The sequence below is a fragment of the Octodon degus genome, unplaced genomic scaffold (assembly GCF_000260255.1).
Source record: "Octodon degus isolate 3935 unplaced genomic scaffold, OctDeg1.0 scaffold00268, whole genome shotgun sequence".
NCBI lineage: Eukaryota > Metazoa > Chordata > Mammalia > Rodentia > Octodontidae > Octodon > Octodon degus.
The window spans coordinates 350,171-376,756 of NW_004524844.1; the positions used below are offsets into that span (position 1 = coordinate 350,171).

At 58.0% G+C, this 26,586-nt stretch overlaps 2 protein-coding genes across 4 annotated transcripts in view; one reads left to right on the top strand and one right to left on the bottom strand.

Moving 5' to 3' along the window:
* Positions 1-16,078, top strand: part of Shank1 (SH3 and multiple ankyrin repeat domains 1) — a 39,211-nt gene extending 23,133 nt beyond the window's left edge. Inside the window, exons 15-24 of one of the 2 annotated variants that reach the window (XM_004646400.2) lie at positions 994-1,076; positions 1,279-1,403; positions 1,767-1,902; positions 2,126-2,206; positions 2,722-2,745; positions 2,963-3,031; positions 3,166-3,284; positions 9,466-9,562; positions 10,488-13,581; positions 15,174-16,078. In XM_004646400.2, the coding sequence (XP_004646457.1) occupies positions 994-1,076; positions 1,279-1,403; positions 1,767-1,902; positions 2,126-2,206; positions 2,722-2,745; positions 2,963-3,031; positions 3,166-3,284; positions 9,466-9,562; positions 10,488-13,581; positions 15,174-15,888 (4,543 nt within the window). In that variant the 3' untranslated portion in view covers positions 15,889-16,078. The remainder of the gene's footprint in view (positions 1-993; positions 1,077-1,278; positions 1,404-1,766; positions 1,903-2,125; positions 2,207-2,721; positions 2,746-2,962; positions 3,032-3,165; positions 3,285-9,465; positions 9,563-10,487; positions 13,582-15,173) is intronic. The other variant, XM_004646399.2, reaches the window with a different exon arrangement.
* Positions 16,079-17,934: 1,856 nt separating this feature from the next.
* On the bottom strand, positions 17,935-25,777 carry CUNH19orf81 (chromosome unknown C19orf81 homolog). 2 transcript variants are annotated; one of them, XR_002819171.1, is made up of 6 exons: positions 25,682-25,777; positions 20,320-20,392; positions 20,099-20,219; positions 19,040-19,173; positions 18,164-18,488; positions 17,935-18,032 (listed from the first exon to the last, which is right to left on the bottom strand). XR_002819171.1 is itself a non-coding variant. In XM_004646490.2 (6 exons), the coding sequence occupies exons 1-5, from the start codon at positions 25,746-25,748 to the stop codon at positions 18,293-18,295; spliced, it is 591 nt and encodes a 196-aa protein (XP_004646547.1). In that variant the 5' UTR covers positions 25,749-25,777; the 3' UTR covers positions 17,935-18,032; positions 18,284-18,292. The 2 variants fall into 2 exon arrangements, 1 of the variants encoding a protein (XP_004646547.1); XM_004646490.2 differs by having other exon boundaries at positions 18,284-18,488.
* Positions 25,778-26,586: the final 809 nt, after the last annotated feature.

Sequence of the window (26,586 nt, forward strand, 5' to 3'; positions counted from 1 at the left end):
AAAAAAAAAATAGCAACATACAAGCTGGGTATGGTGGCACACACCTGTAATCCCAGCACTCAGGAGGCTGAGGCAGGAGGACTGCCTTGAGTTTGAGGACAGTCTGGGCTACATTATGAGTTCAAGGCCAGTCTGGACTGCATAATGAGACCAGGCCTAAAAAAAAAAAAAAAAAAAGATTAAAAATATCCCATGCAATTACGTGGCTACCAGATTGGATAGTGCAAGAACGAGTGTGTACTGACATGCTTGGGGACCTCCAAGGGTAAGACGCACAGTGTACGCAACAGGAGTTTAGAAGAGCGGGGGTCATCAAAAGTTATTTGTCTTTGTTTTTCGGTCTTCGAGATTAAACCCAAGGTCTTTGCACTCAGCTACATCTTCAGCCCTTTTTTTTTAAATTTTTATCTTGGGACCAGGTCTTGTTAAGCACCTAAGCTGCCCAGGTTGGGCTCAAACGCCCAGAGTACTGGGATTACAGGTGTGCACCCCCATACCTGTCCACATGTGTCCCCTCGACTTAATACCTTCATCCGAGGATAGTAACTAGGTCCTACTGAGCACTGTGTGCGGCACTACATGGCCGTTTCCCCTTCGAGCTCCCCCAGGCCGTCAGGCAGAGGGTACAGCTGTCAGTATAGCGATGAAACAGAGAGAGACGCAGAAGGTTAACGAGTGGGCTCAAGGTCACAGAAAGGAAGTGGCTCTCAGAACGCAGGCCGGGCTGTGTGGTAATGTGGAGGCCTCTCCTCACCCTCCGGGGGCCTGATTTGCTGAATGGTTGGGTGGCTGGATGCTGGCTGGATGAATGAGGAAAGAGTGAGTGGGAGAGAGCACTGCGGGCTCTGAGGGGGAGAACACGCATGCCACGTGGGGAGAGGCGTCCTGGGAAGAGCGCTGGAGCGTCATGGCCCCCGGGTCCAGCAGGGGCTGGGGCACCAGCGCTGGATCTCATGGTGGCTTCTCACCCCTTCCCTCCTGCCTTCCTGCCAGTGATTACATCATCAAGGAGAAGACAGTCTTGCTGCAGAAGAAAGACAGCGAGGGGTTTGGGTTCGTGCTCCGGGGGGCCAAGGGTGAGTGCCGGCCGGGGTGGGGGTGTGAGGAGGCTCTTGGACCCAGGAAGCAGGGCCAGGACCCCAACCCAGCCACCACCCCACCCCGGGGTGCTGGTCCCTCAGCTAGGGGAGGCCTCTGTGACTTGGGTCTGAGCCCCATCCCCTGCTTGGCCTCTCCACCCCCTCCCCTCCGACCCCGCCGGCTCCTCCCTGTCTGCAGCGCAGACCCCCATCGAGGAGTTCACCCCCACCCCGGCCTTCCCGGCGCTGCAGTACCTGGAGTCTGTGGACGAGGGGGGTGTGGCATGGCGGGCTGGACTGCGAATGGGAGACTTCCTTATCGAGGTGAGTCTGACCTGTAGTTCTTTTCTGCAACCCCAGGGACAAGCTCCCAGGTCCCTCTGATCCACACCGGGATCTGGCAGCCCCCCAACTCCAGCTCTCCTTTGGCATCAGCCCATCCCAGCCAGCCTCTGCTTACTGCAGCGAGTCCATCCAGAAGCTCTCCTGAGGGGTCTGGGAGGGTGGCAGAGCTGTCCCCTAATGCACACGGGAGGACAGAAGGATCCTCCTTCCAACCCTGGGCCAGCATGCTACAGGCCTCTCCCAAGGAAGGGGCAGACAGTGGTGGAGGGTGTCTTGAGTGGGGCAAGACAGAGGCCACCAGGCTGAGGACCCTGGGGCTGAACCCCGTGCTCCATGCCGCAGGTGAATGGGCAGAACGTGGTGAAGGTTGGCCACCGGCAGGTGGTGAACATGATCCGACAAGGGGGCAACACGCTCATGGTGAAGGTGGTGATGGTCACCAGGCATCCGGACATGGATGAGGCTGTCCATAAGAAAGGTGCTTCTCAATTCCCTGAGCCAGGCCTGGGTGCCCCTCTGCCACTAGACAGACCCCAAGGCCTGCCCATGCCCAAGCCTATTTATTCATGGCCCTCCTAGGAAGAAACTGAGGCAGGAAGGGCTCAGCATTCTGGTGGTGCTGTCCTGTGGTGCTGGGAGCACTACGGGGGCAGAGGGTTGGGGGCAGTCTCCCGAGGTACTGATGTCCCCACCCCTCCCAGCCCCGCAGCAGGCCAAGCGGCTCCCTCCCCCGGCCATCTCCCTGCGCTCCAAGTCTATGACCTCAGAGCTGGAGGAAATGGGTGAGCCTGGGGGGCTGCTGGGGTGAGGGCCGGGCAGGGCGGGGCTTGAGCGTCCCTTGAGTTCGTTAGTGTTGTTAGTGACCAGGGGTTCTGTCCTCTTCCTGTCCCGTCTGTGGCCAGGACTCTGGCCTGCCTTGTGTGTTGCTGGGAAGGGTGTCTGAAAGATGGCTTTCTTCTGTTCTCTCGTATCTGTTTCTCTGTCGAGGTCTCTCTTTGGAGGTCTATTCGTGTCCCTTTCTGTGGGTCACTCTGTCCTTCCTTCTGGTCCCTCTCCATCCATCCAACTTCTTCCCTGGCCTCCGCTTTCTATCTCTCTCCTCTAGTAGCTTCCTGAACCCTCAGTATCCCCGGAAGGCAACCCCTCCCCCTAGGTAGGGCTGAGGAGATCTGGGAGTCCCAGTTTCTCCAGACACTTATGGGGCCCCAAGGGAGGCGGGTGTTCCAGAGAGGGGAACCCCTCGACTCCCCCTGATGTCCTAACTCTTGGCTCCTCTACTGCCTCTCCCCCGGGCTAGTCTCCCCCTGGAAGAAGAAGAGTGGTGAGTGGGCACAGGACTGGCGGGAGGGCCCCCATGTCCCAACCCCACTGTCGGACTCGCCCCTCCCCACCCGGCCCCTCACTGCCCCCACTGCGCTTGCGCACGCTCACTGGCCACGCCCACTGGCTGCACCTGTTGGCCACGCCCACTGGCCAAGCCCATTCCACCCCGCCTCTCGTGGGCGCTCTTGAGCTACATCTGTCTTCTTTGCCCACAGAGTATGAGCAGCAGCCTGCGCCGATGCCCAGCATGGAGAAAAAGCGGACTGTGTATCAGATGGCTCTCAGTAAGATGTCCCAGCCCGGTTCCTCAGCCCCTGGCTACCACCCTCTTTGTCACATGTCCCCCTCTGTTGGCTGCATGTAGTGTGGCTCTGTCCCTGTGTCACACTTCATGGTCTCCTGTCTCCACCTCTCTCAGACAAACTGGACGAAATCCTGGCGGCAGCCCAGCAAACCATCAGCGCTAGTGAGAGCCCTGCGCCTGGCGGCCTCGCGTCCCTGGGCAAGCACCGGCCCAAAGGCTTCTTCGCCACCGAGGTAGGCAGCTGGCATGGGGAGGGAACCAGGGTCCCCTGCCAAAACCTTCCCTGAGCCCACGTCACGCCGGAGGCGCCATACTTCCTGGGCCCCTCCTTCTCTGGAGCCTCCTTTCTCTCGACTCCTTATGTTCCACCCACGCCCACCTCTCCTGTCCTCACCTTGGCTCTTGGTCCCACTTCTTCCTCTTCCACCGCAGGGGTCTCACGGCAGCCAGAGCGATGTCATAGATGGAGATTCCCCCGCATAAGGATAGGAGCTTGGCAAGTGTTCGTTAGTAAGATATGAATTATTAAGCCAGGCCTCTCACTACTTGGAAGCGAAAGGACTGCCTCAGCCCAGGAGCTTGGATAGTATGGGCAGCATAACAGGGCCTTTTCTGTCTCGGAATGAGTTACTATCCTGTCCTGTCTCTGATGGCTTGCCCCCACAGGGAGAGGGAAAGCTACAGTGGGTTCTGCGCTCTGCATGGAGTATCTCATTCATTTCTTTGAATTGTCCTGTGGGGTACACAGTCCTCTTGCAGAGGGCTGGGGGTTGGGGGGCAGAACCTGAGGCTCAGAGAAAGGGCCAGGATTCCAACTCAGGCCCTGAACTGTTAGTCCAACCTCAGCCCTGGCTGTTTTGAGGGCCCCAGCTGGCCTGTCCCTGGCTGTCATCCCACGGGTGTGCCCTAGGCCTGCCTGTGCCCCCCACACTGTCATCCCCCCATGCCCCTCCAGCCCCCGCTGTGCTCAAGTCATTTAGTCTAAAGCTGGCTTCGCAGGCTTTTAGGGAGCCCCAGAGCCCTTCGATAGACTGGCGTCATTTTTCTCAGAATAATGCTTAAAAATGCAAAAAATGCGATATGCAGGATAACAAAAGAAGCCAGTTAGACCAAAATAGAGTTATCAAAATATTTTTAAAGAGCAAAATTTGTGGTATCATAATATCAGTGCCTCTTCACCAACACATTTCACAGCGCAATCTGACAGTGGGTTTTAACTACTCTAATTTCAAAATCATGAGGAGCATAAACATTACTTCAGGAAATCTGCGCCACTGCAATGGGATATGGAAATATCTGTGATTTCTATGGGGATGCAGACACCAGGCTTGCTGAGACTAGCAGAGTTTGTTGTTTCTGTCCTTAATTGAGGAAGAGTTGAGGTTTTGTTGGAGGATGTGAAAATAAAGACCTAGTTTTCAGTCCTCTAAGTACACAGGCCCCCACCCCTGGAGCGGAGTCTACCACAGCCTCACCAAGGGCAGGACCATCTGCTCTAGTGGGTCGCCTACTTCTACAAGAGTCAGCGAGCCAGGTGTGGTGGTGCATGCCCAGAATCCCAGTATTCTGGGAAGCTGAGGCAGGAGGATCACAAGTGGAAGCTCAGCCTGGGTAATTTAGCGAGACTCTTGTCTCAAAGTAAACCTTACAGAAAGAGTTGGGGGATAAAGCTCAGTGCAAAGGCCCTGGCCCAGGCCCTAGTACAGAAAGGAAGGAAGGACAGGAAAGGGAAGGCAAAAGGAAATGACACAAGAGCAGGGGACAAGTTTTGCACCAGGACTCTGGAATGTCTTTCTGGTGTAGATAGGCAGAGGGTCCCCCTCCCTGGAGAGTGTCTGGCACACCACAGCTCACCAGTATCCATTTCTTTTCTTCTTTTTTAAAATTTATTTAGTACAGAGTCTCACTACCCAGCTCAGACTCAGAGTGATCTTCCTGTTTTCAGCCTCCTAAGCGCTGGAATACCAGGTGTGCGCCACCATGCCTAGTCTCAGTCACTGTCTCAGCGTGCCCTCGGGAGCAGGGTTGGCACAGCACACTGGGGACCCCTGCACCTCCTAAGCAGGTGCTTCAGTCTACTGAGCTATCTGGCTGACCCTGCACTACCCATTCTTGAGGAGTTCGAAGCCCTTGCAAATTTCAGGCTCACCTTTTGCACCTCACCCCCAGGCCCCAGCATGAGAACCAAAAGCTCTTGGGCCTTAGAAGGTAGGCGTGGCTCAGCTTCCTCCAACCCCTGTGTCACTTGGGACGCCACCACTTAGTTTCTGGGTATCTTCATGCCCGTCTCTGTGAGGTGGGGTGGCCGCTGACCTTGCTGTTTCCCAGGACTCAATGCAAGGAGCTCCCAGCAGCCTCCTTTCCTGGCCTTGTCTCAGACATGTATTTCCATTCCCCCTGATCTGAGGCTCCTCGTTCTCTGGAGCAGCGCTGGAGTTGGTGAAATTTCCCATCCAGGTCTGAGCAACAGGAGCTCTCTGGCTAGCATCTGGGAACATTGGCTGAAAAACAGCTCACCCCTTCTTCAGATTTCTTTCTTTTTTTTTTTTTTTTTTTTGAGACAGGGTCTCACTGTGTAGCCCAGGCTGGCCTCAAACTCCCAGTCTCTTGCCTCAGCTTCCAAAGTGCTGAGATGCCAGGCTCACCTTTAGTTTTGAGGCCTCTGCTGTCTCTCGGCCTGGTCCTTCAGCCTGTGCTTGAATGCCTCCACAGTCAAAGAGCTCCCCGCCTCCCGCTGCAGCTAGTCCGTATGTGGGCAGACGTTTTGGAAGCTCTTCCTTCTGTGCAGCCCTGATCTGCCGCCCCAGGGCTTTTATCGCTTTTCCTCTGTGGTCTTCTGTTTGCTTAGAAATCTGAAGCTGGGCAGTGGGGGCAGGAAAGCCCCTGCTTCCTGTCTGCACACTGTGCTGCAGATCAGCACCTTTGGCACGATCAATGCATTGCAGAGTGTTTTGCATCTTCCTGCTCTTTGTTGGTGGTTGTGGTGTTTAAAATGACCACGACACCTAGTGCTGCAGGACAGGTAGCAGCACCCCTAACCTCATCGGCCTCAAGATGCCAAGACCACTTCCCAACTGGTGTCCCTGAGTTGTCTTCCAGTGTCTTCCAGCAGAATACACCACTTCCGGTTGAGAACTCTGCCACTCATCATTCTAAGGGTAAATGATATTCAGCCCTGTATTTCCCCAAGTGGACTTGCAGAGATTCTAGAGTCTACCATACTCATCCAACCATCCATCCATCCAACCATCCATCCCCCATCCATCACTTTTGGATATGCTGAGAGGCAGCGCAAGAGAATCACTTTTTCTTTTTTTTTTTTTTGGTACTGGGGATTGAACTCGGGACCTTGTGCTTGCCAGGCAGGCACTTATGCTGTTGAGCTATCTCCCAGCTGAGGATCACAAATTTGAGCCCAGACTGGTCAACTTATCAGTTTAGTGAGACACTGTTTCAAAATTAAAGGTAGTCACACCGAAGGGCTAGCACGTACTCCTCACAGTCCCATTTCTTTGGGCGTCTTTCCTACTGTCAGCCTGTGCTCTCCCGCCTTGGGCCTGCACACCTCCCCCAGGTGCTTCCCTTTGTTCCCAGACCCCAGAAAGTCTACAGCAATGGACGAACACAGATTCAGACCCTAACTCCCACCATGCCATATGCCACTTTAGCCCACCTGACTTCATCTCTGCATCTCAGTTTCCTCTTCTGTAAGATGGGGCCAAAGGTGATCCTGCCAAGGTCTGATGGGGGTTACTGAGGTAAACTCTAGCACCACAACTCTCGACAGGGTAGAAAATAGCAAAGGGGAGACCTCACTGCGACTGGGCAGTGGCTGAGGCTGCAAGCACAGCAGAACCCAAAAAGTTGCATAAGGTGGAATGCAAACTAATCCTCTTTCCTTCCCTGAGCCCCCAGAAGTGTGCATGCTGGGGCTGGAAGGACAGTCCAGATTCCACCTCCTGGAAGCCACCATTTGACCTCTTCTGGGTGCAGCCACCAGCTGCCCACCTGTTCCCACCCTGTCAGTGCTGCTGCCCCTGTCTTCCCTGAGGTTTTTTTTTTTTTCTGTTAATTAACTGTAGTGTTCATCCAGATGGCCAGCAGCCATGTATGGGACAGCACAGGCCTTGAAGAAGGGGCTAGGGTGACAGTTTCAGAGCACAGGGAAAGGCTGTTGAGGGCTGGGGACCAGTGTGCTGACTCTGAGGTGAGAAGCAGCCAGGACTGCTGAGGTCTGGGGACTTTTATCAAGGGCTGGATCAGTGGCTGGGAGGTGGGGTCTGACTTCATGCCCAGAGCGAGTTTCCTGGTCTGGTTGCAAGGGTGGAGAAGAGAAATATCTGGGGGGTCACCTGGAAGAATTGAGCAAGGGCCCAGCTGCTCCTGGAGCTCACAACTTCCTGGTCACTTACCTGTCATCTGACTCAGCTTATAAGAAGGACAGGAGGCATTCCAAATGCCCCAATACAACTGAGTCCAGACTGAAAGTGTTAAGGTGGAAGTTGTGAATTTTCTGCACTGTATTTTGGGTTTTTTTTTTTTTTCCCAGAACTGGGGATTGAACTCAGGCCATTGTGTTTGCTAAGCAAGTGCTTATTCTACTGAGCCATCTCCCCAGCCCTATTTATTAACTTTTAAAAATTATTTATTTGGTACAGGGTCTTACTTCACAGCTCAGACTCAGTGATCTTCCTGTTTCAGCCTCCCTGGTGCTGAGATTACAAGCATACGCCACCATGCCTGGTTTCCAGGGATGGCATGGTGTGGTTCCAGTGCATGCAGTATCAAGGGTCGAAACTGAGTCCTTGTGCTTGCCAGGCAGACAATTAGACCACCAAGCTATCTCCCCAGCCCCTGCACTGTGGTTTTTGAGCTATGTTCCCAATTCCTTCTAGTTTCTGTTTTGAGGCAGGATTTCTCTAAGCTTCCCAGGTTGGGCTTAAACTTGCAATCCTCCTGCCTCGGCCTTCCAAAGTGCTGGGGTTACAGGTGTGTACCATCATGCCCGACTTCCTGTTATTATCCCAACCACATGGTGTAGTAAAGCTGTGACTGGTGTGGTGTTTGCATTGTAGTAGGCACTAAGTAATCTAAGGCGGCAAAGTGTGCAGGAGGCTGTGTGGTTACGTATAAACCCTGCACCACTGTGTCTAGGGGACTGAGCATCCACGGACTGTGCCTTCCTGGGAACCCGGAAATCGGCTCCCCACGTGACCAAGCAATGACTGCCTCATCCAAGTGGGCTGACATTCCTTTTCCTGGTTCCTAAATGTTGAAACACTTCCTGCAGAAGTATGGTGGGCCTGGAACCCAGGGCTCCAGCATGAGAAGTCGCTCCTGCCTTTGGGATGTCTGGGAGGCCACAGCAAATGACAAGCCTGCTTCCAACAGAGATGCACTATAGCAGGGAAATGCAGAGACAGTGATGGGACATGCGGGGGCATCTGAACGGAGAAGGCAGAGACGGAAGGAACTGCCTGACAGAAGAGACAGACCTGGGGTGGAGGCACAGAAAGAGGGGGAGCTTCACAGGGCACCCCAGGTGGGAGCCTGAGACAGGACTCCTGAGACTCCACAAGCTTGGGGACTCTGAGGGGGACAAGGAGGTGGGACCTGGCTATAGGGATCAGCAGTTGTGGTCTCCTGGGAGCCCCGAGTTCACATCACAGCCCAGCCTTGGCCCTGCCTGGCTCTCCCTGTGTGTCAGTCCTACAAGGCTTGTGGGCTGCTCTGCTCTTCTTTTTTTTTGGGGGGGGGTTTGGTTTTGAGACAGGGTCTCAATGTGTAGGTCAGGTTGGCTTCGAACTCACGGCAGTGCTCCTGCCTCAGCCTTCTGAGTGCCGAGGTTACGGCACTTTCTGTGGACACCCACGACTGTCCAGAGCTACCAGCAGAAGCTGTTCACAGCAGCAGGGGATCTGGACCCAGCAGTGCCTCTCTCAGATTCCCTTGTAGACCTGAGCTGGGAATCGAGAGCCACTTCTCACTGCTGTTGGGTGTCACCCTACATCTGAAGCACAGCAGCAGCAGGCTCTGCCTTTCTTTTGGAATGATCCTCCCCGCATTTGGACAATAGCCACACGGCTGGGGGATGGGGTTTGGGGCAAAAAGATGCAAAGGTTACTGCAGCTGTCCAGGCAAGGGACTGAGGAGACCTGGTCCTGTGCAGTGACAGCCGGAAATTACCAGCATAACCAACAGGGCCGGGCCAGGGAGACAGCTCAGTAGAGAGCAGGGTCACCTGCCCATCTGCATTCTGCCTGCTGTGCAGACTCAAGAGAGCTTCCTTCCTGGAGCCTTCTCCCAGTGGTTGGAGAAGGAAGGGGGCAGTAGACGGCGAAGCCCCTATCTCAGCACACCCTCTCTGATTTTTCTCTGCTGTGTTTTCTCTCTCCTCAATGGCTGCTGCCCCAGTCAAGCTTCGATCCCCATCACCGCTCCCAGCCAAGTTACGAACGTCCTTCCTTCCTGCCTCCTGGACCTGGGCTCATGCTTCGACAGAAATCTATCGGTATGTTCCCTGCGAGGGACGGGGCATGCGGGGAGGGCGACCTTCCACGGGGAACGCGAGAGTGCCTGGCCACGTCTTCTGCTCACACCTGTGACCGCCGCAGTGCTGCCGAGCTGGCCAGAAAAGCTCTTGTGGGTCCTGGCTCCTCTCCTTCCCAGCTATGGATTTGGAGCACCTGGCTCCAAATGCATCTAGAAAGTGGAGACGTGTTTGCATCCCCGGCTGTCGTAGCCCTGTGCTCAGGCCTGGGGATGGGGCTCCACCTATCAACGCGGGCATTGATGACAGAGCGGGACTGAAGCCAGATGCTGTGCAGGAAAGGGCAGCCAGAAATAGGAGAGTCGAGGTCTGAGCCGGAGGGCAGGCAAAGATTGAACTCTTTGGTTTTGCCTATTCCTCTTCCCGAGTCCAGCATCCACCATCCCCAAAGTAACGCAGCGTCCACGCGCCGAGTACTTTTTCTCTGTGTCAGCTACCTCTTGGGCTGGGGACCTAGCCCGACAGTTGGAAGCTGGTGTAGCAAGCATGACCGTGGGCTCAGTCCCCAAGCAAAAAAAAGCTTGTCTGCCATCAGCCACATCTTGAGTTGTGGTGGCTGTGAAATCCCTGGAACATAACTGTGGCGGCCCTTCCCAGCTCCAGTGACTTCTGCTCACCCCAAGGCATCCCGCTGGCCATTGTGCGCACGAGAAAAGGGCGCCCCCTCGTGTCTGGAGGTGGAAATTCAGTTGAATTTCGCCCCTCACCTCCTGCCTGCTCCCCCTGCTGTTTGCTGTTGTGTAGTGCCAAACCTGAAGCACTGGGCTGGTGGGTGAGAAGCGTTTAGCAGTTTAGGTGGCGGGGGCGTTGCTGTTGTTTCTCTTAGGGGACAGGACAGCGGGCGAGCCCCGCCACGTCCCTCTCGGGATCCTCCGTGTCTCCCCAGGGGCTGCAGAGGATGATAGACCATACCTAGCACCCCCAGCCATGAAGTTCAGCCGCAGCCTGTCTGTGCCAGGTTCTGAGGACATCCCCCCACCGCCCACCACATCCCCGCCAGAGCCCCCATACAGCACACCGCCGGCCCCCTCCTCCTCGGGCCGTCTCACCCCCTCCCCTCGGGGAGGGCCCTTCAATCCCGGCTCCGGAGGACCCCTCCCCGCCTCCTCCCCCGCGTCCTTTGATGGCCCAGCCCCTCCCGATACGCGCGTGGGGGGGCGGGACAAGAGCCTGTACCACGGCGGGGCCCTACCCCCTGCACACCACCACCCGCCGCACCACCACCACCACCACGCGCCGCCGCCCCCGCCGCACCACCACCACGCACACCCACCGCACCCCCCGGAGATGGAGACCGGCGGCGCCCCGGACGACCCTCCACCGCGCCTGGCTCTGGGGCCCCAGCCCAGTCTGCGGGGTTGGAGGGGCGGCGGGCCCAGCCCAAGCCCAGGGACGCCGTCGCCGTCGCATCACGCTGGAGGCGGCCCGCAGGCCCCGGCCCTGCGTTACTTCCAGCTCCCGCCGCGTGCCGCCAGCGCCGCCATGTACGTGCCCGCGCGCTCCGGCCGCGGCCGCAAGGGGCCGCTGGTCAAGCAGACCAAGGTGGAGGGCGAGCCGCACAAGGGCGCCCTACCTCCTACCGCGCCCGCGTCCCCCGCGTCGCCGCAGCCGCCGCCCGCCACTCCCGCGCCGGCCGAGAAGAACTCCATCCCCATTCCCACCATCATCATAAAGGCGCCGTCCACCAGCAGCAGCGGCCGCAGCAGCCAGGGCAGCAGCACCGAGGCCGAACCCCCGACGCAGCCCGAGACCCCCGCGGGCGGCGGCGGAGGGGGCGCGGGGGGCGGGGGCTCCTCGCCCAGCCCGGCGCCGCCCCTGTCACCCGTGCCGCCGTCGCCGTCGCCCGTGCCCACGCCCGCTTCGCCCAGCGGCCCGGCCACCCTGGACTTCACCAGCCAGTTCGGGGCGGCCCTGGTGGGCGCGGCACGCAGGGAGGGCGGCTGGCAGAACGAGGCGCGCCGGCGCTCCACGCTCTTCCTCTCCACCGACGCGGGCGACGAGGACGGCGGCGATGGCGGGCTAGGCGCGGGAGTGACCCCGGGCCCGCGGCTGCGCCACTCCAAGTCCATCGACGAGGGCATGTTCTCCGCTGAGCCCTACCTCCGCCTGGAGTCCGCGGGGGGCGCAGGGAGCTCAGGCTACGCCGGCTACTCCGGGGGCGCTCGCGCCTACGCGGGCAGCGGGGCCAGCAGCGCCTTTTCCAGCTTCCTGCCGCCGCGGCCCCTGGTGCACCCGCTCACCGGCAAGGCCCTCGACCCGGCCTCCCCGCTGGGGCTAGCGCTGGCCGCCCGCGAGCGCGCGCTGAAGGAGTCATCGGAAGGCGGCGGCGTCCCCCAGCCCCCGCCCCGGCCGCCCTCGCCCCGCTACGACGCCCCGCCGCCCACCCCTCACCACCACTCGCCCCACGCGCACCACGAGCCGGTGCTGCGCCTGTGGGGAGCGCCGCCGCCCGACCCCGCCCGCCGGGAGCTGGGGTACCGAGCCGGGCTGGGCGGGCCAGACAAGCCGCTCACCGCCAGTCCGCCCGCCGCGCGACGCTCGCTGCTGCACCGCCTGCCGCCCACGGCGCCCGGCGTGGGGCCCCTGCTGCTGCAGCTCGGCCCCGAGCCTCCCACCCCGCACCCCGCGGTCAGCAAGGCCTGGCGGTCCGGAGCCCCTGAGGAGCCGGAGCGGCTGCCCCTCCACGTACGCTTCCTCGAGAATTGCCAGCCGCGCGCGACCCCGGCATCGGTCTCCAGAGGGCCCTCCGCGGAGGATGGGCCCGGGGTCCCGCCGCCCAGCCCGCGCCGCTCCGTGCCCGCTTCGCCAACGTCCCCGCGGGGCGGCGAGGAGAACGGGCTCCCGCTGCTCGTGCTGCCGCCGCCCGCCCCGTCGGTGGATGTGGATGACGGCGACTTCCTCTTCGTTGAGCCGTTGCCCCCGCCTCTCGAGTTTTCCAACAGCTTTGAGAAGCCCGAGTCTCCGCTCACGCCCGGGCCCCCACATCCGCTCCCGGACCCCCCGACTCCGGTCACCCCTTTGCCCCCAGTGCCACCCCCGGCGGCCCCCGCCCCCGCCCCACCCACCCTGGACTCCACCGCATCCAGCCTGACGTCCTATGATAGTGAGGTGGCCACGCTGACCCAGGGGGCCCCCGCGGCTCCTGGGGATCCCCCTCCACCAGGCCCGCCAGCCCCAGCAGCTCCAGCGCCTCCCGCCCCGCAGCCAGGCCCGGATCCACCGCCGGGCACGGACTCTGGGATCGAGGAGGTGGACAGTCGCAGCAGCAGTGATCATCCCCTGGAGACCATCAGCAGCGCGTCCACGCTAAGCAGCCTGTCTGCCGAGGGCGGTGGCAGTGCGGCGGGCGGGGCCGGGGCCGGTGTGGCCAGCGGTCCCGAGCTGCTGGACACCTACGTGGCCTATTTGGACGGCCAGGCCTTCGGGGGCAGTGGGACACCCGGCCCGCCGTATCCCCCGCAACTCATGACACCCTCTAAGCTCCGAAGCCGGGCGCTGGGGACAGGTGGAGGCCTGCGACCCAGCCCCAGCGGCGGACTCCGAGACCCAGTCACCCCCACCAGTCCCACCGTCTCCGTGACCGGGGCTGGCAACGACGGGCTGCTGGCCCTGAGCGCCTGTTCAGGGCCCTCCGCGGGAGGTGTGACTGGGGGTCCGGTAGCAGTAGAGCCAGAAGTCCCACCGGTGCCCTTGCCCACGGCCTCCTCCTTGCCTCGGAAGCTGCTGCCCTGGGAGGAGGGCCCAGGCCCACCCCCGCCACCCCTACCGGGGCCCCTGTCCCAACCTCAAGCCTCTGCCTTGGCCACCGTCAAAGCCAGCATCATCAGTGAACTCAGCTCCAAGCTCCAGCAGTTCGGGGGCTCCTCGGCAGCTGGAGGGGCCCTGCCTTGGGCCCGGGGAGGCAGCGGGGGCAGTGGGGACAGCCACCACGGCGGAGCCAGCTACGTCCCCGAGAGGACCTCTTCCCTGCAGCGGCAGAGGTGAGCAGGGCTGCTGGCATCAGTGCCCACCCCCCATAACAGTGTCCCCTGAGGGTTCCCCCGTGACCAAAAGACACAAAGTAGGCTGGTTTACAAGGACTTGTTCCCGGGGAAGCTCAAATTCACAAAGGCTTCACATGCACCTTCCTCGGACTCCATCTCCATCACAGTAACGCCCGGAAGAACAATCCTTTTACCAAAAGAGAGGGCTGCCTGCCTCGTACCTGTGGTGGCCCGAGACAGGGAGACAGGGCCCAGCTTCTCAGGGGCTGAGGCCCAACCCAGCCTTTTCTGGCTAGGTGGTCTTAGGTGAAGGAACTGAGCTTTCTGCAGAACGGGGACAGTACCGACCCCACCTAACAGGCAGACTTGAGGTGCACCATGTCACACCCTGAGGCAGAGGACAGGGCCGCTTGAAGAACCCAGCACCATGGAGATGGGGAAACGCAGGGGGATGCAGAGGTCCCCCAAAGCTGGTAGTGAGCAGGGATCACCCAAAGTCCAAGCCCATTCAAAATCCTGTGGTCTTAGGGCAAGTGGCCAGTGACAGACACCCAGCAGGAGGGAGCGCTCTAAAACACTGCCCACCCGCGGGGCTCCCTGCGACGGGATCGCATTCCACTCGGGTTGCCTTTGAATGTAGGCTTGCCAGGGCACTGAGAGCTCTCGCTGCTCTCTCCTTAAGAGTGAAGGTGAGGATGCGTAGCCTAGTGTGGTTAGGGACCCATCAGCTCCCATGGGCTGGGTGCCCTTCCCTGAATGCTGAGCCCATCGTGGACTAGACAGACGCAGCTCAGAGCCTGCTCACTGAGGCAGGGGGTGCAGAATGGTCGCAGTCGCCCTCACACGGCTCCCTGGCAGGATGGCACGGAGCTGAGAGCCCAGGAGGACAGGAGCTGGTGGCAGGCGCCGGGAAGAGAGTCTGTTGAAGCGAGCTAAAGGGATGAGGGGAACCTTTTTCTCCCCTTGTTTCTTCTCTCTTTCATCTCCCTCTCTTCATCTCTCTCTTTCTCTGTCCCCTGACCCCCTCCATCTCTCTTCCCCAATGCACATTCTTTTTTTGTTTCTCTCTCACTGTCCCTGTCTTCCACGCTGCTATAACTGGCCATAACCCCAAAGGCAGTATAGGGTAGTGGTTAAGAGCTCAGAGTTTGGTGCCATATAACCGGGCTCTGCCACTTCCTGGCTGTGTGTCCTTAGGCAAGTTACTAAACCTCTCTGTGCTGCTAATGTGGACGATGATAGTAACCTGCAGCAGGGCTATTGTGGGGATTAAATTGCGATGCGATATGTAAAGCACTTAGAACAATGCCTGGCACACGCGAGCAGCAGTAAGTGGTGGCAATGATTATTATTATCACTTAATGTCTCTTTTTCTTTCATCTCTCTCGACTGTCGCCCTCTCCCGATCGATTGCTCATCTTCTGTCCTGCCGTCCGTCTCCCCCCTTCCTCCTCCTGTCTCTGCCCATCTCTCTGCTCCATCCGTTCATGCCTCTCCCTGTATCTTGACCTCTGCCTCTTTCTCACCCCGCCCTCATCCCCCCAACCCCTCTTCCCCGCCCCTGGCCCCTGGCCCCTGGCCCCTTGCAGGCTCTCGGATGACTCCCAGTCCTCGCTCCTCTCCAAACCTGTCAGCAGCCTGTTTCAGAACTGGCCCAAGCCACCTCTGCCACCACTCCCCACCGGAACAGGGGTGTCGCCTTCAGCCACCGCAGCCCCGGGGGCCATCTCACCCTCGGCCTCTTCCTCCACCTCCTCCCGCCACCTCCAGGGCGTGGAGTTCGAGATGCGGCCCCCACTGCTCCGCCGGGCCCCTAGCCCCTCTCTGCTGCCCGCCTCGGAGCACAAGGTCAGCCCCGCGCCCAGGCCCTCGTCCCTGCCCATCCTGCCTTCTGGACCCCTCTACCCAGGCCTCTTTGACATCCGAGGTTCCCCCACCGGAGGGGCGGGAGGCTCTGCAGACCCCTTTGCCCCTGTCTTTGTGCCGCCGCACTCGGGGATGTCCGGGGGCCTCGGAGGAGCTTTGTCAGGGGCCTCCCGCTCCCTGTCGCCAACCCGCCTGCTGTCGCTGCCCCCGGACAAGCCGTTTGGCGCTAAACCTCTGGGCTTCTGGACCAAGTTTGATGTGGCCGATTGGCTCGAGTGGCTAGGCTTAGCAGAGCACCGAGCCCGCTTCCTGGACCACGAGATTGACGGCTCCCACCTGCCCGCCTTGACCAAGGAGGACTATGTGGACCTGGGGGTCACCAGGGTGGGCCACCGCATGAACATTGACCGGGCTCTCAAATTTTTCCTGGAGAGGTGATGGCTGGCCTGGACGGACCAGCCCGTCCTCAGAAGCCCGAGCCAGCCACCTCTCGACCTCTGACCCTGGACCACGTTGTCTCCGTTCTCTCCCGGGCAGGGACTCTGCGGAAACTGTGTCCTGCCCTCTGTCCCAAGGCCTGAGGTCACCAGGTGGCCAGGCACAGGCCGGACATTTGCACCTCACAGGAGGGGGGCCGCTGATACTAGAATATGTGTGACACTTCGGGGAGCCAAGAGGGGTCGGAAGATATCACACAAGGGGACTGAGGATGGGGGAAGGGTCGATCCTGGGGGGAGGGGACAGACAGAGCCATAGAGGGTCAGCCCTAAGCCTGACCGGATGGGGGCGACCCCCAACCACAGGGGAGGGGTGCCCTCACATTCCACCACCTGCCGCCCCTCGAGCAGCCTTCCTGCCTCCCCAGGCCCCTCAGCCCCCTCACCTCTACCCAGCACACACCACTCCCTCCTTGCACGCTCAGCTCTGTTGCACGCCTGCTTGTCCTCTCTTCTCCCCCTCAGCTGCAATTTTGCACAAATTCGCCCTCGCTATCTTGCACATGCCACCTGCCCTCCCGCCCGGCTCTCACAGTTTTCTGTACACACTTTCGTGTTTCCCCTCTCGTGCCCCTCTTGCACACCCTTTCTCCCCCAGGGCCCTCCCTTGCACCCCTCCCCCTCGTGAAGTCTCCTTTCACTCACGCAGGTCCCATGATGCAGACACATATGGGACCCACCTTTCCTGACCCTCCTGGACCCTGCACACTCCCTCCCTGGGGCCCTGCCTTCGCTCAACCCTTGCACACTCGCCGTCTTGTGCTCTCCCATACGTGCACCTACATTCTGTTCTGCTGAAAGACTTCCTCTTCTCACTCGAGGCCCCGCCCCACCGTGACCCTCCTCGCACTGTCACTTTGGCCCACCTCCTGCGCTTGCCCGTAAGGCTGCTTCTATCCACACGCGCTGCATCCACATCCTTTTTCCACCTCTGCCATGCTGCGCCCTCCGTTGTGAGCCCCCTTGCACACGCACCTTCCCCAGTGCTCGCCTGGCTCCCAGGAGCCTCTTTTCTTTTATAATGCACTCCGGACATTGCTGCATACTCCCTGGCCTTCTGCTCACTCCAGGCGACTTTCCCTTGGCCCCAAGCTCTGCCCTCTTCCTTAGCACCCCTGGCCTCCCACGTCCGTGCGCTGGGGCCCGCGCTGTCATTTCTCTCCCCGTGCCTCGCTCTTCACCTGCTCGGGCTCACCAGGCTTCTTCTCTGGCCCGCCCCCTGCCACGCGCTCCCTCAGCCTTTTCCCTCCCAGCCTTCCCGTCTTTCCAAGGCCCCGCTTTCTCCCACCAGCATGGCTGCTCCCTCCCGCACGCTGCCCCTACCCCTTATTCCTGGGGCTTGGGAATTTTACAGCCAGCCCTCCCCCGTGGAAGCCCCCTCCCCTGCTGTGGGTGAAGGGGAGGGCACTGCCCTCAGGTTCCCGCCATGTTCAGCTGCCAAAGAAGGGCGCTCCCCTCCTTCCCCCAAACCCATCCCCCTCTGCTGCCCCTACCCCCACGGGGGGGGGGCTCCGTCCACGAGGGGAGGGGCAGCCCTCCCCTCACCATGTCAGGGATCTGCGGGGAACCTTGTGGGAGGGTCGTGGGAGGGGGGAGGGGTGGTAGGAGAAAAGCAGAGGTCGCGCTGGGCCCCTGCCCGCCCCCTCCCCCTGGTCGGATGCCCCCAGTCCGCAGGGGGCCTGCGCGGCGCCTGTCTATCAAGGGCTTGTTCATTCTGGATGGGCGCCGCGGGGTAGGGGAGGGTGTAGGGGGTGGGGAGGGGGGAGGAGAAGTAGGGGAGGGGGGAGGGACTGGAGGGGGCGGCGTGGGGTGGAGAGACTAAGCAAAAAGAAATAACGAAACACAAAGCAAAACAAAACCCTAGAACACACACACACACACACACAAATCCAGAAAAAAAAAAAAAAACCTGAAATAAAAGCCCGAGAATTGTCTTCCAAGGGGGGTGGGAGGGCGGCGAGGAGGGGGTGGGTGAGGACGTCTGGTTCTCGCTGAGACCGGCCGGAATCTGCACGCGTCCACAATCTGGCGCCCAAGTCTTCCCTTCCGATGGCCTCAGTTCCTCCCGGCGACCATTTGCAGGGACTGGAGTAGGATTAGGGAGGCGGGGTCATAAGGGGGTGTGTACGTACCCCCCCACCCTCCCCCGGACTCCCCACCAAGATTTTGCAGAGAGATGGCTTTTGTACCAGGTCATTCTTTATAATTAAACTCACAGTATCCACCCCTTCGAGCCGCCCCGCCTCCTTCCTGGGAGGCGACGCCCCCTCCCTGCCCGGCGCTGCGAGCCCGCGCATCAGGGGCGTAGTGCGCAAGTGCACCCGGGACCCGCCCACCCTAGCGCGTCAGTCTTCCTGGGTTGGCTCCGCCCCCAGAGCCTCGAGCATGCGCCGTCGGACCAGCGAGCGCCGCAGGTGCAGGCGGTAGTCGCCCAACTGTAGATCGTCGTGGCGAACTAGCTGGTGCGCGAGCCCGCGGGGGCTGAGTCCGGAGCGCAGCAGGCGCGAACGCGTCTGGAAGTCCGCGACCATAATGAGCCACCTGCGAGGGGAAACGTGCTGGTGGCCTCAGCCCCGCTGTGGATTGTAACCCTTCCGGTTTCCAACTCCGGCTGCTCTGTCCCTAACAGACTCTCCAACCATGCCCTCCCGCAGATATCGGCACGTGCCTGGATCCCCATTTGGGGCTTTCCAAATGTCCGTGTCAGCCCCGTGAGCGCAACCTCTCCAGACCCCGCCTTCCTTAGCACACCAGGGCCCTACTAGGCGTTCCGCCCCCTCTGCTCCTCACCCACCGCTGCCTTTCCTGGCGCAAGTCCACTCCTTGGTCCTAGGTCAGGCTCCCGCCCACTCCAGGCCCGCCCCCCAGAGCCGGTTCTCCCGCCTTGTCGCTACTAGGGGCTCCCTCGGCCCCTCCCACTCACCCCGATTCGTCCCCAGATCCCCTCACCCTATAATGCTTCACCTGGCGCCTTCCCCAGCACTCAGACGCCACTCATGTCGTCTACTGGCTCTAGACCACGCCCCCTGGCTGTGGTGCTCACACTTGTCACCAGGTCCACTCCTCAAGCCCCGCCCTCCGCGCCAGCTCACCGGTCCCTGCGACCTGCGGTCCCACAGATGACGTTCATGTTCTCAAAGCGGATGCTGCTCACGCGCCCGCTTTCCATGGCCCCAGGTAACTTAGCCTCTAGCGCCTCGAGAACCTCCAGGTGCGTAAAATCCTCCTGGGAAATCGAGAAGAGAGCTTGTGTCCCTGATGCCCTGGCTCGGATGACCCTTAGATGCCACCCGCAGTAGCTGCCAGAGTCCCAGGTGCCATTTGAGAGGCACTTCGTCCTGGGGTCCCGGCGACAGGTGTTTCTCAGATGGAAAAACATCGACTGTCGTTCAAGGTCATTCTCCAGGAATTCAGTTTGCACCAAGCTGACTTCCAAATGCCAGTGAACAGCTGGTGGAAAGATTCGCCATGTGGCCCACTGCACCAGTCTACCAGAAACTTCTAGCAGCCCGCAGCGGAGGTGCTAAAAGTTCTTGGAGACTCCTACTAGAATTGGGTGGAACAAGAACCCCTCTGTTGGGCTCGATTCACAGAGACTGGTTGGGGTGCCTGAAAGACACGCATCTGGCTCACAGTAAGTGCCGCTAACATCAGCTCTTCCCATTGAAGAATTAGGTGTCTGGCTTGCGTAGGGGCCAGCCTGTAATCCAGAACTCTGGGAGGATGAGGCAGGAGGACCTCAAATCGGAGTCCAACCAGAGAAACTTGGACTGTCTCTAAATAAAAAGAGCTAGAGATGTAGCTCAGTTGTAGACTGCCCCTGGGTTCAAAACAACAAAACTTTTAGAGTTTTTGGTACATTGGAAATTGCAGAACTTCCTAGCAGATAGATTAGCAGGACTCCCTTTGCCCTCAGCCTCCTTCTGTACCTCTCAGCTTTCCCTGGGATAAACAGTCATAAATTGCATAACCAATCCTTTGACAAATTCACAGTCAATTTTCAGCAGACTGTCCTACTGCCAGGCTCACAGCTGGTAAACCACATAGCCTGGCTTTAAACCCTGGCCACCTCAATCCCAAGTCTGCACCCTTTCCACTCCCTGCCCACAAGTTGTGCAGAAACCAAGGAGCAAAGGTAGGGGGAATCTCACCGAAGTCTCCATGCAAAGGCAGAGAGGCTGGGCTGCGGGTGGCATGGAGAACTTCCGTATGCATGGTAGCTCTCGGTCCAGAGCCTCATATTCTGCAACAACCTGCTGCAGGTATTGCTTCCTGGGAGAGAGAGAGAGGCAGGGACCTCCATGATCAGGGCTTGCTGCTGTCACATTTGGGGGAGTGGAAATCAGAAGTCGTGGAACCAGGGGCCACTCACGAGGGTTTGATGGGCCTGTCCAGGCTCCGAGTGGAAGTTTCTTCTGGGAACTCCATGTCCACCAGGAGGGCAGCTAGGGATGCAGAACAAACAGTCCTAAGTATGCCTCCACTTGACTGGCCATCAGCTAGTACTGTCCATGCCACCATAGCAGAGCTCACAGGCCAGCTGTTGAGACATTTCATGAGACAACTATGCTTCTGTAGTCTCTGTAGTCCTCCAGGTGCAGACTACTCCCTACTTCACTATCTCCGAGGTGCTAAGACCAAGATGCTACTGACCACATTTCTGCTTGGACAGTTGGGTTCCTGTCAGACTCTGCCTGAAAAAGGCACCAGAGGTAGGCTGTGAGGCAGGAGAAAGAGAGGGACTTGCTCTTTCTGTTTCTTTTTCCAGTCACTTTGGCTGGCTCCTGCACAGCAGTATTTCCTGTCTCCAGGAACCACATTTGGGTCCAATTGACATTTTTTTCCAGCACTCTCAGATCCACTGTCTTCATTGGAACTTGGCTGATGATGTCAGTTCTTAACTGTGGTCCCTTCTTGGCTAACTGGTGTGTCCCATAGGACCCACTGTAGTGGTCCCACTGACCTATTTCTCCTTCCCCTTCAGTCCTAGCATTGTATACAGCCCACAGCTGCCTGGCCTCCCTTGCAGCTCACACAGCTGCTCTGGCTTCCTTGCAGCTAGGTAGGGCCACATGACTGCGCACTCACCAGTGAATTATTAGCAGAGCAAGTGTGGGCTGAAACTTCGGGATCATTTGCTTAAAAGACAAGTGCTTATTGTGGGGCATTGTGGTGCATGCCTGTAATTCCAGCACTTTGGAGGCTGAGACAGGAGGATTGCTGTGAGTCTAAAGTCAGCCTGGACTACAAAGTGAGTTCAAGCCAGCCTGAACTGCCTAATGAGACCCTGTCTCTCTCTCTCTCTCTCTCTCTCTCTCTCTCTCTCTATATATATATATATATATATATAGCATTAACTATTCCTTATTTATATTTTAGAGAAGGGTCTACAGGGTGTTCAGGGTCTCACTATTAGATTGGACTCATAGTGATCCACCTGTTTACAGCCTCCCAAGAGCTGGGATTACAGGCATGCATCAAAATATTTATTTGAGAGAGACAGACAGACAGACAGACAGACAGACAGACAGACAGACAAAGTGCTTGTCTTAGGGTTTTTTGTCCCTTTCTTTGGCTTAAGCATGGATGTAATAATAACCCATCATGTGTGAGCACCAACAGGGGAAGAGGCCCCCAGAATCAAGATATCCACAATCCGGCCCCCTGCTTCGCATTACACAAGACAACTATGCTTCTGTCTTCTGCATGCCCATGTTTGGAGGTCTTTTTGTTACAGAGGCTGAGAAAAAAGGTAGCCTTTGATAGCCAGGCCTGATCTTCCCTCACAGAGCACAAAGACTTTCATATACCACCCAGGGCGCCCACAGTGACCACAGTGCCCCAGGACAAAACCACTGCCACCTCATGTCTCGGCACTGACGAAAACGCAAAAACCTTGTAAACCAGGAAGATGGTTGAGCACCCCGAGCAGTGTGCAGAACTTCGTAAGCCTGACTCAGAGGGAGCCCCACCTGCCTCGGGGCTGTTTAATGAATCACAGCCCAGGCTGCATTTGATGCCCCTCAGTGCTGTCCTCCTGCCACCCTCAGAGCAGAGCCCCTTCCCCGAGCCCGAGCCCCCAACCCAGCCCGACTCCGGTGATGCATCCCTGCGAACGCGTCTTCCCGAGACGCTTTCACATACACACGGTGCATCGGGGGCTTTGTGGAAACATTGCCCTCACTGTGACTGCGGTCGGATGTCAACTGTTCTGTGTGTTCTGAGTGGCGTGCAGCTCCAGGGTGTCAACGCAGGCCAGCCTGTGGCATCACCGGGTCACCTCCCTGCCCCCCATCCTCCTTCCTCCTGCCATCATCCCAGGTACTAGGTATTCTAGCTATACCGCCCCTCTCCTCCAAATACTCCAGCCGCCTTCTCACATCTGTTCACTTAGCAATTATACTAACAGCTTGTGCCCACAGTACTTGTCCTTGTGCCAAGCACCTTGAAAAGCACTTTCCATTGCATTCTTAGGGAAGGCTACTGAGCCAGATAATGAAATGAAAACACAGAGAGGTTAAGTGACTTGTCCAAGGTCACACAGCCCCAAATAATACAGTCAGGATGAAAATAAATGCATCTAGATTGGGAGCATGTATTCTCAGCCTCCATCTCATCCAATCAGGGCTCAGGATTCACCAGCTCTATGCCCAGTACTTTCCAGAGCATGGGGGAAAAGCAAGGCCCACGTGGTGCTCCTGGGGGACAGAAGTAGGCGAGCACTACAACTGCGTGGAGGGCAGGGCTGCTTCCTGTCACCACCTGCCTTGCTGGACAGCAGCCGTTGAACTCCTCTCCCTGCCCAGCCATCCCATCAGGGTGGTATGTTGAAACATAAGGCTGTTCCAGGACTCCTCGTGGTGGGTGTAGAAGATCCAGCATCCTCCTGGTGGCCCACAAGACCACGCCGGCTCAGACCTGCCCACACCTTAAGCCTGCCCAGTCCTGTTGTCCTTCACGCTGCTTTTCTGTGACCTGAACGCTCCGTGTCCCTCCTGCCACGGGGCCTTGGCACGTGCCGTGTCCCACAAGGGCCTCTCTTCTCCCTCATTCAGCACGTCGAGTGTCCCTGGGAGTCCACCAGCGAGGCTCTCGGGGTCACAGCACATGCTCTGCGCTCCAGGTAGTCGCGGAGTTCTACTGCTGTAGCCCAGTAAGCAGCGAGCAGCCAGAGGCCCTGCTTTTGCCCCATGCTCTGACAAGTACTGGGCATAGAGTTGGTGAGTGCTGAGCACTGGGTGAATGAGACAAAAGAGGCATAATTAAATGCAATGTGTGGGCCTCTGTTTGCATCCTTTCTTGAGCACATTGTGAACACATTTCCGATTCAAGTAGGGACTTTAAATATAGAGTATCAGCTGATATTTAGGAGTAATTGCTGCTGTGGGCCTGGTGGCCCATGCTTGCATTCCCCACACTCTGAGAGGCTGAGGCAGGAGAATCACAAGTTTGAGCCCAGCCTGAGAAGGTCAGAAGCTTAGCAAAACCTTGTCCCAGAATTTAAAAATTAAAAAAGGACTGGGTGTGGTGGTGCACGCCTGTCATCCCAGCACTGGGGAGGCTGAGACAGGAGGATCACTATGAGTCTCAGCTGCATAGCAGGACTCTGTACCAAATACGTAAATAAAGAACATTATTTTTTTAAAAAAAGAAAAAGAAAGGGCCGGGGAGATAGCTCAGTAGAATAAGTGCTTGCCTGGCAAGTGCAAGTTCTTGAGTTCAATCCCTGGTAAGAAAGAAAGAAAGAAAGAAAGAAAGAAAGAAAGAAAGAAAGAAAGAAAGAAAGAAAGAAAGAAAGAAAGAAAGAAAGAGACAAAAAGAAAGAAAGAAAAAGGAATGTCTCTAACTTGCAACAGCAGGCCGGGGAGATGCTCAGTAGAATAAGCGCTTGCCTGGCAAGCACAAGAGCCTGAGTTCAATCCCCTGTTCCACCAAAAAAACAAACAAACAAACAACAACAACAAAAAAAAAAAACCAATACAGCAGTGATTTAAACATATTAATTTAAAGGCCTATGTGTAACTGAATTAATAAAAGTATTAATTTGAAAATTAGTACTTGTTGAGTAATTACAAAATGAAACAATCTCCATCTCTGGCAGCATCTCCGAGGCCTCCCGTGTAGCCTGAGGGATTCTAGGAACAGAAAGCAGTGCCACAGCCCTGCCCTCCCCTCTGAGAACTCCCAGCAGTAATGGAAGGGACGGTGCAGTCAGGGCAGGCTTCCCAGAGGCGGTGTTATCCATAGAGAGGCCTAAGTATTAAGCAGCACTCAGCCAGAGAGAGAGACATGGCAGGAGGAAGGGGCGCTCCGCAGAGGGGTCTGAGTGAGACAAGGTCAAGACGACAGAGCCTCACGACTGGGTCACCGGCTGGAGGGAGCTTCCTGGAATTCCCTTCAGCCCCGGACAGCAGAGCACTTACGGACATCGTGTGGTATGAATTATTTGTGAGCCGGCTGCACATCCCTCCCTGCCTGAGGACAGGCTCCCTCCTTGACCATTAGCAGCTCACAAGCTTTCTCATGGCCTCCGCCAAAGTTTCCAGTCTGGCAAACTCAAAATGCGGTCAGTTCCCAAACACCACAAAGAAAACAGCAACCCCAAAATGAAGAAACATTGGCTCACGCAGCCCTCCGAGCCCTTTCTGGAGTGCACGTAGGCCCGCACCACTACGCCCAGCTCGTTTCCAGCTCTTTTTGCATCAGAAGCACCTAACAAACATTTACAAAATGCAGATGTTTTTAAGAAACTTCCAACTGATGTACAAAGTTGAGGACCCCTGAGTAAAATAATTATAATCCCACTCATCTTGCCAGGTAGAGGTGGTTGGGTGAGCGCCGGCCAATTACACGTGAGGAGACATGACTTGGGGCCTCTGACAGTGAAGACCTCTCAGGGTGATGCCTGGAACTGTGGCAGCTATCTTGTGATCAGGAGGTAAGCAAGGTGGTATGCAGAGATGACCGATCCCAAACCAAAAAGCCAGGAGATGGGAAAGAAACTGAGCCCTAATGGCATCACCAAACTACTGGCTCAACCGACTCCAACCCCTATGCCCTACACCTACACACTTCTGGGCTCTTGGGGGCGGGGCGAGATAAAGACACTCTACCTTTTACACCAAGTTCATTGCCTGTTAACTGCAGTCCCCTGTGTCCCCATTGAGAATGCTGAGTGTGGGAGTGGGCTGGGCTAAAGCACAACGCGAAAACACAGAGCTGTGGCACAGGCACAGGCCACACAGGGCCTCAGAGGGAGGCCTGTGAGAGGGGACAGCCAGGATCAGTGCTAAAGGCCAGGGCTGTGGGCACAGGGAAGAAGGAAGGGGCAGGCAAAGGGAATCACACATAGGTGGGCTGCTGGACCAGGACAGGCAAGGTGGCACCAGGGGCCCAGCTCAGGGATTATGGTGGGATCATCATGGTGGGATCATCTGGAAACTGAAAATCAGAGAGGAACGGAAGGAAGGATGTTGAATTCAAAGTGTAAGACAAAGACAGGCAGGTGTCTAAGAGAAAAATGGCCTCACAGTTGCTAAGGACCCAGAGGCTCACGGGAAATGTAGTTCTGGGCTCACAGTATTGGCCAGGGCACTGCAGAGGCTCATGGAAAATGTAGTTCGAGATCCAAGGGGCCATTGTCCAGCAATCTGATGAATATAGGGGTAAAGGAAGGGTCTCACTTTGTAATACCAGGGACTCACCAGGCCAAGACCCCCACCCCCTCTCAGTACCTGCCTCCCTGTGCATGCTGGGGCTCCCCAGGCTGGGGGAGCCCAGGGGCTCCACATCAGGCTGCATTCTAGAGAGGCGGGTGAGGCATGTCTCAGGGGGGCGGGAAGAAAGGCTCTGTCTGGGCCACCCACCCCAGCTTCTCCTCCCAGATCCACCTCTCCCTTCCTCTTTGATGCTCCAGGAGGGAGATGGGGCAACAGAAGGCAGGCACCCTGTGGAGACACGGGTCCCCCTAACCTTGAGGACTTCCTGGGTACCCCAGTTCCTTCCTCCGCATCTCCCTACTTCTTCCTGCATCTCCCATGGTCTCCTCCAGGCCCCTTCCCCATCCCTCTCTCTCCACCCCTCTTCCTCAGTTTCTCTCCAGCTCCTGGCCTCGGCCTCCCGCCCTCTCTGGCCGGCTCTCCTATCTTTCACTTGACTCCTGGGCCCTCTTCTCCCTCCCTTCTCTTCCTCCTTTCTCCATCTTCCTGGCTTCTGCCTCAGTTTCCCCAGGACCTCCACTTCCCCCACGTCCGCCCTCCCTTCATACTTTGTGGCTGTTCTCAAACCCTAGCACCTCATTAGTCTCCCCGCCTCTCTGGCCCACTTCCCAGAGCCCTGGCCCCATCGCTCAGCTCCTAGCTGCCTCTGTCTCCACGCCCCCTCTACCACTACTGTCCCCACTTGCCCTCTCAGCCCTGTCTCGAAGTAAAGTTGCCCGGCAGGGGCACTCTTTAACAGAAGCCGGGTTCTCTGCGGGGGAGGGGAAGGGCGGGGCCTGTTGCCATGATACCTTTGAGGAGGGGCTGAGGAGCAGGGAACTGAGGACCTGGCCCCCTTGGTTCAGGACTCCTGGTCTTGAGGTCGAGTGGAAGGGTTTGGTGCAGGTGGCCCCAGGCCTCCCTTCGCTTAGCGCTCTCAG